The sequence below is a fragment of the Electrophorus electricus genome, chromosome 15, assembly GCF_041902795.1.
Source record: "Electrophorus electricus isolate QZ-2024a chromosome 15, ASM4190279v1, whole genome shotgun sequence".
NCBI lineage: Eukaryota > Metazoa > Chordata > Actinopteri > Gymnotiformes > Gymnotidae > Electrophorus > Electrophorus electricus.
In genome coordinates this window covers 3,210,439-3,225,492 of record NC_137511.1, presented here as the reverse complement: position 1 = coordinate 3,225,492, position 15,054 = coordinate 3,210,439, and the positions used below count along the sequence as shown (strand labels likewise).

Sequence of the window (15,054 nt, the reverse complement as noted above, 5' to 3'; positions counted from 1 at the left end):
CTGACAGCGGATCCAATACAGCGGAAGGTTTTGAAGAACCCCCGCAGTTTGCCGATCCGTCGATGAATATGTGCAGATTTTATTATTCCCAAAACGAAATTATACTTATTTTGTACGTAATGCTGCCAATATCTAACAGTAGTCGGTAGCGAATTGTGTGCACATATGCCATTTGTTGCATTTTCAACAAAGCAAACTAGTTCTTTGCGGAAGGATACTTAAAAAGAACAGGAGGTCAGAAGACCATCAAAAACGATGGTCTTCCACTTCTATTGCATTTTAATTGGTGAACCTATCTTGTTTATTTTTACTTTACCGCAGATATATATTGGTTTCACAGCTCTATATTATCTGTGATTAAATATATTTGCAATTAGATTTTTTTCTGGATATGACATTTATTTTTCTGGATATGATCCTGCACAACATTATTTCAACTTAAACTTCTTGTCTTTCAGTACATATTCAAGCCGCTGTTTAGCAGCATAAATCTACAATCAAGTTCCTATTTAATTTGAACTTCAGACAGTAATTGTTATGCACGCAAAATGGCAAAGTTATTAGCCTACGTGCATTCAGATGCAAGTCCCTTAAAAGAGCACAAGGGGGCGATGTGGTGTTGTGGATAGTGTGACGCGTACAATGAAGCGCTTCGCTTTCCCATGAAGTAAAGGACTCTGGCCGAAACGTTTATCTGGAAAGCTTGTGTACTACATTGCAATGTTTTACGACCGCCACAGTTTTAACTACAGTACACTACAATTACTTACTGAAATCATATTCAGATATGTATGGTATGTAACCTACAATTTCTTTATTTGATAAATTATCAAATCAATTAAACTACATTTACCTTCTAAATTACATTCTCAACCTACTCTAAAGGGACTGTAGCTATCTTATTTATATATATAAAGTAAAAGGAAATAATACCTGAAATGACTGTTCTTTTAATATAGTCTGTGTTTCTGCTTAATGATTTCAGGCAAGCCATTTAAAATCTTTGACCTCTGACTGTGCACAATCACACTAACTCTGCTGGAGCACAATAAATGAACCAGATAGTAAAAAGGTTGCATTATCATTTCAATGGCTTCACTGCTGAGCTGTGGAAACATACAGAGATGACTTCCTGTGCCCCCACCAAATGGGACTTAGATTAATATGACAGCTTCACATACACCACAAAATCCTTACTGTGGAAATAAGATGTGTCTGTTTGAACTCAAATCCTTTACCATTTGAATCAGAATGTTATAAGAAACTATATTTGTTTTCAATGCTCCATTTCTAAACATGCTGTTTACCAAAATTCATGTCTCTGCCAAGTATTTATATATCATGCAAAATATATTTAGATTTTAGGTATAACAGCTTTATTATTTCAGTAATGTCTACAAGAAACAGAAAACCTTTAAATTATTATAGCTACTGATACTGTGTTACAAAGTACCTCAACACAGCCTGATTAATTCCTCTCATGACCTTGGGTCACCAGTTCACCAGTTCACAGCACCAACGAATCGGTGCAACACGTAGTGTGTTTGAGAGACTAGATCGCAGTAGTGCACACGAATGTCAGTCTCATAGCTTCTCAGACATCGTTTTTGCTCGTTCGCTATAAAAACCTGAATATGTGCTAGATTTTTGTTTTGGCAGCCCATTAGAGAGGTTTCAGGGAGAGGTCCGTTCAATAGGCCTACTCTAGTGTGGGACATTATAAAAGTGCTCTTTTCACAAGGAACATTTTTATTTAGTGGACTGGTGATGTTCTGGTAACTGTAACCTCACGGAAATATGTTCTTTACGCTTGTCTCTCATTACCTCCTTCACTGACCTTCACTTAATCGACCTACCCAAGAGTTAAAAATACACACAAAATAAATTCCGTTTGTGATACTTCTTCAGGGATATAATCAATTTACACTTCATCAGATTACACTGGTCAAATCAGCTGAGCATATTTATAAAACAAAATCAGCATATTTAACATATGTACAAAATTGTGTAGATTTATGGGAAAACTGGTTCCTTTGTCTCTGATCAGGAACCCTCATGCATGACTCATGGTATTAATGCATCCAACCCTCTCCATTAACTGAATGCTCAGGGTAACAGGATCTGGATCCACAATGTCTGATGATACATATCCCATGGTTTTAATATTAGTATGCCCTCAGTCTCTCACTGTTTGAATACCTCGTGTTGCTGAAATTACATTGAATGTCATGGCCTGCTGCCCATCCTGGCATCTTTGCTTCTATAGCTACTCTTTGTTTTTGCTTTACTTCCTTGTTTTCGTTCTGTTTATCCTGCCCGTTGTTTAGTGGTTGTTAGCCTCTGTATTTATATCCCATGTTTCTAGTGTGTCCTTGGCGGTCATTTTTGTTGGATGCCTGGTCTTGTGATGCTGTTTCATACCTACCCTGTTTGTTCTCTGCCTGGTTATCATTTCATAATTCTCGCCTTGTTCTGTTTCGTTGTTTGCCTTGTTTTATTTCCCCCATAATGTCTGTTATTTCTTGTGGATCTGGCCATCTACGTTTTTCGCCCATGGACTAGTCTACTGACCCTGAACGTGGATTTGCCCTTAATAAATCTTGCTCTTCTCAGCGTCAACCTCTCAATCACTCCCCTTCACACTGAATTTGCTGGTTGTACAATGTTTCCTTCAGTTCAGGGCCAAGTGCCACAAAGGAGTTGAAACCACCTTCTAAGAGCCCAAATTCTTCCTGTGATTGGGCCTCAGTGATCTAGAAATCGTCGAAGGACCATGAGAAAATATATGCGCAAGTCAACATGAAAGTGTCGTATTGACATTTCATTAGGACGAACCATTTTATCTCTGCCAGTTCATCAGATGAAGGGAGGTTGCCATAACTGAATGGATTTCATCACTGGATTTCTGCAAATAATCTTTCTAGCCACAATGGTTTACAAATCAAGTTAAGGCATGGCAGGGCACATGCTTGGCCGACATTCATGCATTTGCTGAAGAACACAGAACGTCCGTTTAAAAGATAGCGTCAGAGAAGACAGGGTAAGGTGTCTTATCGTCAGCTGTGTTGCTCTTGGATTCCTCATGGTGTCTCATAGATTCCTCATATGTCCTCTGGAGCTATACATGTTCATTTCTAATATAGTTCTCATATGATCCACAGGCTTGTTCGGAGTCACCACAGAAAATTATCTCGTGGTTCCAGTCACTCTGGGAAGAATTCTACTACCTGCTGAACTGAACCAACTGCAGCGAAGGCTGTTCACGATACCAGAGGTTTCATTACTGCAGGGTGTCTGGTCATAAGGGATTATCTCACTCTCTCCTTTTTTGTCACATTTGCTAACGAACAACAATGGCCCAGGGCTTAACCTATGAAACCAGGGTGATACTTCTACCCTGCTGTGCGCTGATACAATTCCAAGACATGCCATGTGTCCAGGACATAAACAGAACTTGTGGCTAATGCTTCAGTTGGAGGTTTCTGTAGGACTGATGGGCTGTTACTGTCTTACCACTGTCCGATGTCAAATTCACCAGAGAATATCATGCTCTGGCTTGGAATGAGTCAGTGAAACACTGGCGCGAATGATCCACACGGAATGACTGCAGAGCTTCAGAAACCTCTGCGTGGCTGCGCTGTTGTATACATTTCTGAACGACAACAACAAGGGCTACAAGCTGTGTCAAAGGGCAAGCTTTCCTGTTCATGGCGCAGGGGTGTGCCTTGATGTCCTGATCATCTATAGCAGGAGGGAGCATCTATAGCGGGAATATTGAAGCTGTGGTTTGACACAAGACTGGAACTGGGAACCATAAAGGCCAGGAGGGAGAAGTAGGCTGAGGATGAACACTGTAACCATTAACCTAGGGAACATTCTGGGGACCACAACCGTAATGGATAGAACGGGCTGTACCTTTGGGCCATATAAACTAGACGGGATCACGAGCTGTGGAGCAGGGAGGCTAGGCGTGGCCTAGGGCTTTCTACCAATAACAGTCAGTCACTGATGAATAATGTCAGGAGAACACAGGTAAATAGGAAAGTCCAAGGAATGCCAGTGTACCTGTGAAAAAGCAACAAGAAGGAATACATATATGGGGTGGAGAAAAAGACTGCACTGACTTCAAGTTTTTGTTTACCAATAAGGGTTTTATAAGAGCCGGTCATTAATTATGATTGCAAGTACTAGTTGTGCATACAAAATCAGATTAACTTTTGTGTTAGCCTACAAATATGACAACGCCTACTGCCTCTGCTATAATGAACTAATTTAGCCTTAAGTGCAGCATTGTAATCCTGGACAACAGCCTGGGTTTGAGATCACCTTTCACTGCAGTGACCACTGCAGATAGCCAGGCTGTGGGCAATATACTGTTACTCCACTGTTAATGTGCAAAGCTTTGACAAAACAGTTGTTGTTGTTGCATTTGCTATCACTTTGGTAACAGTAGATTTAACAAAACTACAAAGAGTGCATGGTCAGAATTTGACATTAAATCACTCAGATGACAGCCAAGCAAAGTTGACTTCAGATGAAGAATGTGATCATTTTACAGTATCGTAACAAAAGATAGATCAGCCTGTCAGACCTGTAGGTTAAAACAAAGCTCTCATTCTTTTTTTATTAACCAGTAATTACAAACAATGAGTCACTGCCACAAACTTCTTATTGGTCAATAAAAATCTGAAGTGTTGTTCACAGAGGTCAAAGTGTTTTTGTCCACCTCATGACTTTTATGTCGGCCTGTTTTATTTATGATCAGCGTTTTTTTGGTTTTTGGCTCATGTTCTCTTCATCTTGTATTTATTTGTAAATTAACGTTAATATTACATTTAGATATTTTCTCCGCACGTAGAGATCCCGTGACGTGGCCCGACCCCTCTGTGTCCGCGAGGCTTCAGTCCGTCGGTAGCTGTCCGTTCAGCACCACTTCGCGCGCCACCGCACGCGCGATGCTCAGGCTCAGCGGGGAAAGTTGCGCCAGCAGCTGTAGACAAACACGCGGTCGCTGAGTGAAGAAATCCACTCCGTCCAGTGATTTACGTGATGATGTAGTTTCGCTAAGGAAAGGGAAAAGAACCTGATTTTTGACTCGTTTATCTTTATCTATTCCGTCACGTTTTACTCTCATTATAAAAAAAAAATGCGGAGTCCTTTAGTTGGACTGATGTGCGTCTTCACGTTCACGTGTGTAAACGTTGTGCACGGACAGGAAAACCAAGGAAAGTATTTTCTGTGTACGGCTGTCCCCATCGAGGAAGAGACGAGCTGTCCGATACAGTCAGCGTCAGTTAAAAGCGCAGCGCAACAGGAGGAACTGAGGAGCACCGTTACCCAGTTGCGACAAACAGTGGGACAGCAAAAGAAGACGATTGTCAGTCAGATGAACACCATAAAAGAACTGACAAACAAAATCTCTCGATGTAAGCCTGCAGGAAACAATTTCACGACGTGGCGAAAAAATAACCAAACAATGGATGACGTTCCCAGCGACCCAAACGAAACTATTGACGTCCTGACGAAGACTATGCTGAGTTTGAAAGAACGCTTACAAAATCTAGAGGTAAGAGGATGGTCACTATCATCTGTGAGTTTTGTCACAGGACTAATAGCTTAATTATATAGTAACAACCAGTAGCTAAATATACAGTAGTCTACTTCATGCTATACAATATACCCTTCCACAAAGGTACTTATGCCACTATAATTAGTGAACAAAGTGTCTAATGCCAATTAAATATCTGTCCATCAGACTGCATATTTGCAATCCAGTACTCCAAAGTCATGTTTAAAAAAAAACAAAAAAAACCCAAAACTTAAAAAGATCATGTTAGTATTTTCACTGTGATGCCTAGTGAGGCAGAATTAGTCTGATCAAATCCTTTCGCTCAGGTCGTACGTCCCTGTCGCAGCGCCTCCCGTATATTTATGTACGCTTGTTCATATCTTCAGCTTTGCCCGTTATATTGGCAAAACATCATGGTCATACCATATATGATGACATAGGGCCTCATATTGTCTAACATCAAATATTACAAAACAAAATTATTGTCAGACAACAGTGTCATTGTCTTGATTTGGACTTTAAAAACCTGTATGTGTGTTTGTTTACTTCACCTTATTCAATACAGCTCCTGTATATAAAGAATAATATATTGTGGCCACAATGTATTGCAAAATCAGGACATTATTATTATTGTGCCCACAGTTTATTTTACTGCATGGCTAAACATATAAACATTTATGTAGTTATAAACATTTATGTAGTTAAAATAAACCCTCTCTATGCATTTATGCATTTGCATTGACTGCCACGTCTAGCTGGGCTTTAAACTGAACTTTTTGTGCCAGGATAAGTCTTCCAAGCGCCATCAAAGCTCTTGTGTAATTCTCCCTGGACAAGATCACCCTGGCTTGCCAAATGCTGTCAAATGTAATCTAAATGTAGCATAACGGCTTGTTCACAGCAACAGCAGATGCGGGCCAACCTCTCCGGGGCGCAGTTCCCCAGTGCGCTGCAAGGACTCCTTCAGCGCCGGCTCACGGAGCTGGAGAAGCAGCTGCTGAAGAAGGACCAGGAGCTGGAGGCAGAGAAAGCGCAGCTGTACAATGAGACTGCGGCCCACCGCCAGCACACGGAGAACACCCTCGACTCCCTCGTGAACAGGATCTCAGAGCTGGAGAAAGGTACTGCCGCCCATTTACTCTGCAGGTCGCGTGCGGCCCCTACGCGCGGCACCCGTCTCTCTTGTGCTTTAGAGGAAAGCGTGTCTATGGTACTGAAAGAGCTAAAACCTCTTTTGTTGTGAGCCAGAAAGAAAAAAATGCATGCTTCCCACCTGATGTGATCCATTACTAATTCACACCCTTGGGCTTGCAGGTAATGCCAGATTCAAGTCCCCCGAGGGCTTCAAACTTTCCTTCCCCCTGCGCAGGAACTACCTTTTTGGACGAGTGAAGAAAAGCCTGCCAGAAATGTATGCCTTCACCGTGTGCATGTGGCTCAGGTCTAGTGCCAGCTCTGGCATCGGAACCCCCTTCTCCTACGGGGTCCCTGGGCAGGCCAACGAGATCGTGCTGATCGAATGGAGCCAAAATCCTATGGAATTGCTCATCAACAACAAGGTAAACATAATCGTCTTGATACAATTTCCCGCGAGTGCATTCATGCTTAATGAAGACAGTGAAACGTTCCGCAACACTGTACGGCTCCAGATCTGTTATTATTCACACACGCGCAGCAGTCGAGATGGGTAAGGTGTCACTGTTTTGTCCCTGTGGAGGTGGCAGAGTTGCCGCTGTCTCTGGGTGATGGGAAGTGGCACCACATCTGCATCACCTGGACTACCAGAGACGGAGTATGGGAGGCCTACCAGGACGGCCAGAGGCTGGGTACAGGGGAGTACCTGGCCTCATGGCACCCCATCAAACCTGGAGGAGTCATCATCCTGGGCCAGGAACAGGTGAGAACGGCGGAAGCAGTGTTTTAGGAAAATCACCAAAATCTCTGACTCATTAAAAAATGGATGTTAGTAACTCTTTGGTAGTCACAGCAGCACTCACATAGTTTATTATTATTTATTTATTGTTGCATCCTGAAGGGTTTGGTGATTTTGCTGTGTTCTAGGCCCCATGTATTTCTATTTGCTCAACTCAGATGTTCCCATCATACCCCAAAACATTAAATAATATTGCTTGATCTTGACATTTAATGTCAAATTATGTGTAGTGCTTTTAATTTAACGTCACCCTTTGAATCAAGACGATGTGGGAAAGAAGAAAATATATTTAGCCTGCAAACATACAGTGAATATGCAGCTTCAGTTTGGGTAGCACTGTGCTCCAGGTTTTAGCTCGTACTTAACCACTGCAGGGGTGTGGGGCCAGGCATCACTTGGGAGTGAGCAAAAGCATCGGTCGATATTTTTTACGAGGCCCGTCATTCATGGCCTCCATAGGACGCAGTGGGGGGGCGCTTTGACGCTGTCCAGGCCTTCGTCGGTGAGCTGTGCCACTTCAACATGTGGGACCGTGTCCTGAGGTACACGGACATCAGCTCCATGGCCAACTGTTCCACCTATTTGCCTGGCAACATCGTTGCCTGGGACAACAGCAACGTGGATGTGTTCGGTGGTGCCTCCAAGATGCCCCACGAGATTTGTGAAGATATGCTCTATGACAACTGGACACCACTGTGAACTCGGAACAAAAGAAAACATATGAGCTGCTTGACGTTCAGAGAGACACGCTGGGTTTCTTTGCTTGTACTAAATTCTCAAATCCATCATGCAGAACCCAGTGTGTTTAGTTGATCTATTTGGAGTATTTGTGACAGATCACCTACTGATCTTCGGGGGATAGTTTGCAGAGAGGCACTCTAGTTCCAGTGGAACAGGGTAATTGCTAGCCTTGTTGTTTTTCTAATGTCCTTTCTGAATTATGTTGGATTGTTGTATTACATTTCACTGTAGCAGAGTCATTTATTTATTTTATTTAAAAGCATTAAGATTTCCTATAAATGCATGATAAAGTTGAAACACTTTTTCCTTTAGCTCAGTTACAGAATCTTATTCAGTCTGTTGTACCTAGGCAACAAATTACTCTACCAAATCAGCATTGCACATATGCAGAGCAGAAATAATTTACTTTATCTGCTCACGTTTATTATATTTTTCCACCAGATAATGTATTATTACTGTAGTTCTGTATTTATGACGTGATATTTTTTTTAATCTGTAATAGAGCTTTGTTGTAACGTGCTACCCGTTTCAGTAGTGCCAGTCATTTTAAAGGTATGCTTAAATTGCTAATAAGACTGTTTGCCAATAAGTAAAATTATCAACGTTTCTTAACAATAAAGCTGTCTTAAAATCACCACTTGATTGTACATTTGCAGATTTGATATAAGCTGACATGTTTTACATCTTTCATCCAATGCAACAAAGATAGCGCCACTGAGATTTTACTTATTTTCTGAAGTATAATTTGCAATGGCTGTTCTGTTTTTTACATCCTATTTTAGAAATACTTATGCCATTAGATGTCCAGCTAGGGTAATGCAGGCCACTTGACGTTAGGTGATATGTAGCCTTGCAGGCATTAGTCAGACATAAAGGGCCCAAGACAAAGGCTCATAATTCCAAGGCATTACTAAGATGAATAGATATTAAAAATGGCCCTGTCTGGGAGGGAAATGCAAGTTCAATCTAACAGCCAGCACGCTTATTTAAAAAAAACTCTTGAGTCTCAACTGAAGTCTTGTACCGCAGTATGCTAGGATAGGAAAAAAATATAAACAAGAAGAAATGTCATAAACAAAACTATTTATAGAAAGTAGTATAGAAAATAACTCAAATTTTAAATAAGACCTAGGTAAAGGCAAGCCCTCATATTACTAGAAACTTTACATTGTAATGTAATTTTATTGTTATTTTTAATATACATGCCAACGATATCAGAGTTATGCTGAAAAGCAGTGGCACAGCCTTTAAAAGCATAACTTTATTACGAGATATTTTTTCCACCTTGGTGTAACAGCATGAGAAAGACGACATCTTACAAAATCAAAAGAAATCTTCAGGTTCAAGCTCTGCATTTGATACTGTAAACCATGACAAAGTCATTCCCTGTCTGTCTGCTATTGATATTACAGCCACTCTTTAGCTGGCTCATATTCCGTATTACTAACAGATTTTAGTCTTCTGTCCTTGGGAAATCATGCCTGCCATTGATACTGCTTCACAAGACACACCACATGCATGGGTCCTTGGCCCTTTTCATTGACCACATGATTCCTTTTGATCAGATCCTTGCTGCCAAGGTCCTCAGTCTCACTGGTACAGTAATGACGCAAACTCCATGGACTTTACATTTAGAGTTGTGTTAAACCTTCTTCTGTAGTCTGCAATTTGCATGTAATCTTTGATCTGTCTCTCTTTTGAACTCCACATCTTTGAAACATTGAACACACTTAGCAAGACAAATGCAGAAACTCTACTACTAGTCTCAGAGCTAGACTACTGCAACTCGCTACTCGCTGGTCTTCCTCCAAGAGCCATCAAACCTCTACAACTTGTCCAGGATGCAGCAGCGCGACTGGTCTTCAATCTTCAGTAGTTCACACGTTACTCCGCTGCTGCGCTCCCTTCGTTGGCTCCCTATAGCTGCACACATCAGATTTAAAACCTTGATGCTTGCCTACAAAGCCAAAAATGGACCAGCCCCTTCATACATGAGGTCAATGGTCAAAGCCCGAGCCGTACCTCGAGTACTTCGAACCTCAAGTATGCTCAGCTTGAAATACCTTGCTTCAGGCCTCATGGAAGACAAGCATGGAGACTATTTTCTGTCCTGGCTCCAAGATGGTGGAATGAACTCCCACTTGCTGTCCAGACAGCAGAGTCCCTTGCAGTCTTCAAATACAGACTGAAGACCCATCTAGTCGCAGAATATTTGAAGGAAAACTGACACTGCTCCCTTATTGACTGACTAAATTAGTACTTATTGTACGGTATTGTTTGTTGTTAACAAACTCTAGCACTTATTGTTTTATCGCACTCATCATTGTTTAAGATAGACCTTATGCATTTTGTTCTTCTAGGTATCAGCATTCATCTCTGTATTTCTCACGGTACAGCCCCTCCCCCCTGAAGTCTGCGTGCATGTGTGTGTGTGCGTGTCTGTGCGTGCGTGTCTGTGTGTGTTCGTATTGCCACACCCTCTTGTGTTCTGCACCTGATCTTTGTTGTGTGTAATTGTCATGAGTGTATATAAGTCTCGTTTCGTATCATCAAAGTTGTCTGTGTTTAATCCAAGCAGTCTGTGTTAAGACGTGTGTGATTCCTGTGTGAAATAAAAATGTATGTTTGTGTTCGACGTGCCTTGTCCCCGCATCCTGCTTAACCCTTGTACGTCACAGTATTCTACAGTATTCTAGTTCATTGGTATGTTTGATTCTAACTTACTGTACTGTACTAGGATATATTCTATGAGTAAATGACAAAGCACTTTTGTAAGTCGCTCTGGATAAGAGTATCTACTAAATGCCGTAAATGTAATGTATATATTTCTATACCCTCCTGTCCTGTCTACTGTAACTCTTCATGGCAACTCTACATCCTATACAATATACTCAAAACTCAGCAGCTGGAATTCTTTCTAAAGGTAAAAAAATCTGTTCACATCACTCCAGTGCTGTGTCAATTACACTGGCTACTGGTCTCACTGCATGTCCAGTTTAAAGTGCTCCTACTAATCTATAAAGCCCCACATGGCCTATCTCTGCTCCATCTCTGCTCCTTCTCGGCTCCATCTCGGCTCCTACTGCCCTGCTCACACTCTCAGGGCTTCTGGTACTGAACCCTGAGATCTCCACACATTCAGTCTGGTCACCGTCAGGGGCAGATCTGTTAGTATCACACCCCCCAAATCATAGAAATTGTCACAATCTCTAAGAGTCTGTTCTTTCTTTTTTGGTAAGAGAAAGACTCTATAAATTACACGTTATAATATTAATATTCTGTCTACTTCTTTTTTTGGAATGTACAAGTCAAATTTCTACATTCTACAAATGCATAAGGCACCAATAGAATGAAGCCTCAGGTTATTTAACAATGGTCATGATTTCATACTGTTTCAATCTGGACAGAAGTCAGCATTCATACACTAGTGTATTCTAATTACATCCTTTCCCACTGCCTAAAATAGTTCAATGTAATAAAGCACCACAAAGACACTACTTAGAAGCTTCCTGTTCTATTGTTTTACTTTTCTCTTTAAAAATCCAGCCATTTCAAGGAAAAGAGCAGCAGTCAATTGGCTGAACTCAATGGCAGAATTAATACTTTTTATGATGCCTGGCCGCCTCTTTTACCCAGGGGCCTGCTTGTCTTCTTGCAATGTTAGCTACCTGAAACCACACGGGCCACTGTGGAGCTTTCCTTGATGGTCAGTCAAGTAAATCTTCCATACCATTTACATTGCCAGTCTTGTGCAGTCTTCTTACATAACCTACTGCGCATTTGACATTTGCAGACTGAAACGGGTAGGACTACAGATTGGTGATCTTGAGACTGTGCCGAGGAAGGTGCACAACTTCCCTGTCAAAAGTCTTTTCTCAAAAAATACAACATACTTACATCAGGACGTCCTTAAGCAGGTACAGGGTGATGGAAAACAACCCAATCCATTGAATTTAAAGCTACACATAAAGATCCACTCCTATCAACAATCAGCCCCTTCCATCTTCCGTGTTTTCCCCGTCTTCAGTTTACTTCCGTTCCATAGTTTCGTTTTGTCTTCACATTGTTTGATTGCTTACACCTGTCCCTCGTTTCTAGTTCATGTATTTAAACCCTGTTGAGTGCCTTAGTTGTGGCTGTTCATTGTTTGAATGGGTTTTGTTATGGTTGTTTCTTTGTACACAGTGCCTTTGTATTTATCTTAGCCTGCTTCTCCGTTTGCCTGTGTGTGTGTGTGTGTGTGTGTGTGTGTGTGTGTGTGTGTGTGTGTGTGTGTGTGTGTGTGTGTGTGTGTGTGTGTGTGTGTGTTTTATTTTGTTTACTCATGTATGCCCGTGCTCGTCGTGTCGGCTCTTTGACCCTGGACTGCCTAAACGACTCTGATTTTGGATTTGCCCACAATAAATCTCGCTCCTCTCTGCACACACGTCCGCCTCCTTACCGCTCACCGTTACAACTCCACTCTGGTAAAATCAGCAACGTGACCACTAATTAACCGAGCCGTGAGTTGAGTCCATGCCGCTCTTTTCAGGGAGAAGTGTCCCTCAGACGAGCAAAATAAAATCCTGTTTGTGCTCTCTCATACGGCTTGTTCACCGCATTCCCCCCATTTTGTCTTTGAAGCCCATTATGAGTGGTCAAACTTGGGAGAGACGTTTTTCCCCCCAGCTGTAAGACTAACTTGCACTAACCTCTCAATCATCCTGTCCTGGTTTCATGGTAACACTGAAACCAACAGGGTTTGAGCTCCTCACACTGGGTCATGACTTTTTATTGCCACTAGTAACCCAATCGATAGGCTGGGAGATCCATACTTGCAATCCATACTTTCTGAGGGGGGGGGGGTCTTGTTTTAAATTCACACTGAACGTACCAAGGAGTTGCTCATGGTGTGTGTGCTGAAGGGACAGGAAGACCTATAGTGGTCAGTTCTGAGGTGTGTGCCTGGGTGTCTTAAAGGGTGTAATGGTCAACTCATGCCATATTCACTGAGAGGCTTGTAGGTCTGAGTGATCAGTTTTACTGTATGTTTCAGGAGCCATGTGGCTCTAGTGGTATGCTCAGATTGTGTTTGTCGTTGGACCTGGTGTTCAGACACATAAACTACATAAACATACCTCACATAATCTGGTGTGGTTCATTTGAAGCAGGTCACATTTCAACTGTATGGACTTTAACCTGTTTATGGCCCTGGGCAGACTGTTTTTGTTTTTTTAATCTGTATTTTGTGAGCTTTCACTTTGTTTCGTTCCAGAGATTCAGTCCAGTTTTAACTTAACTGGAAGTGGTCATAATTGACTCTGTTTGCTCTGACATAGTTTACTCTGATTAGCTAATAAAGATAACTAAATGTACAAATGGAGGGCACCAAAATCAATTAAAGACCAAATTGCTTGAGAATGCTTCCCTGCAGGTAGAAAGCCACAAGAAAATCAGATGAGTAGAACCAGATAAGAACTCTAATTTATGCATATGGATTATACAAGATTATAAAAGATTACTGCTCATTTGGTAATGTTGAAAAAATTTTGTTCTCCCAAATGTTCAGATTCACTTCCCTGTTACCTGGACATTAGAGATCCCTGCTGGGGATGGCATACTGGGGTTCTGATAAAGATGCTTGTTCCAAGAATTAGTGAAGAACACAGCAAGATGAAGATAACGACACTAACTGTTGAGGGAAAGCACGTAAAACACTAAGGATTACCACATAAGAGCATCAGGACTATGAGACATTTAGTTAATCTTTACAGATGCAGTCCAGTTTATGGTGAATCATGACATTTACAGGTCTAGACAGATACTCCAGTACACTCGATCATATTATTTAGTATAAGAGTTCAAGGAAACTTCTGTGACCTTGTCAGTGGTTTTTTAAGTGATAATCTTTAAGAGAAATTAAAATAAACATTATTTGTAGTTGCATATCTCCCATGTGTATTATTAAATGTTTAAGAATATTAGGTTCTGCTGCTTACTGCAAACAAACATTCTGCTTGGCTAATAAACCTCACCTGTCCCTTTCCAGTATATTCATTTAGAATATAAATCAATAAGGTATGAATAAGCTTTGTAAACTGCATGCATACACCGCATTTGACTGTTTGGAATATACTGTGTTATGACTCCATAATGTGATACTGCAGTAGTTTTTAGCCTGTTAATCTTTCACTATATTATTCCATTTTTAGCCCTTCTTATTCACTGGGTTTTCACTGCTCCTTTTACCGCTAACACATAATGACGGCACAACAATGCATAGATAATTACTGAATCAAAGCAGCTCTGAAGCAGACTCCATTTCAAATGCCACTCATGACTGTTATTCTGGACCAGAATCCATTTCCTGGAGCTCCAGCTTTCTAAAATCCTAACGTGTAACGGATTTCACGTTCTTATGCACAACTGAGGGCCCTGCACTGACGTTATCTTGACTAGTATTTGCATCATCTTGTCTTGTAAATTTCAGCTCTCTCTTCTTTTTTTTCTCCTGCACCAAATGTCAAAAAAGGATAGCGGGCCCCGAGCGCCGTCTTCCACATCGTCCAGGAGTAGGGGCTTCGTCAGAATGGATGTGGTTCTCGTTTCTGCGCTTATACTAATATGACAGTACACCAGAATGCCATGGGAGTGTGGTGTCACAAACAGGCTTTTAAACTACGCGATACAGTATAGCATCTCTGTAACACCTTGGAATTAAACACCTTGCTCAAGGGCATAATGGCATTATCTTGCACTGAGGTTTGAAGATGAGCTACTTCCTTTCATATTTACTTAATTAATAATATTCCCATATTGCATCTGTTTGTAT

At 41.3% G+C, this 15,054-nt stretch overlaps 1 protein-coding gene across 1 annotated transcript; it reads left to right on the top strand.

Moving 5' to 3' along the window:
* The first annotated feature begins 4,713 nt into the window (after window positions 1-4,713).
* Window positions 4,714-8,869, top strand: nptx2b (neuronal pentraxin IIb). Its single transcript, XM_027013469.3, has 5 exons — window positions 4,714-5,566; window positions 6,471-6,690; window positions 6,884-7,128; window positions 7,287-7,466; window positions 7,962-8,869. Exons 1-5 carry the CDS (start codon window positions 5,147-5,149, stop codon window positions 8,199-8,201), a joined length of 1,305 nt encoding a protein of 434 aa, XP_026869270.1. The 5' UTR covers window positions 4,714-5,146; the 3' UTR covers window positions 8,202-8,869.
* Window positions 8,870-15,054: the final 6,185 nt, after the last annotated feature.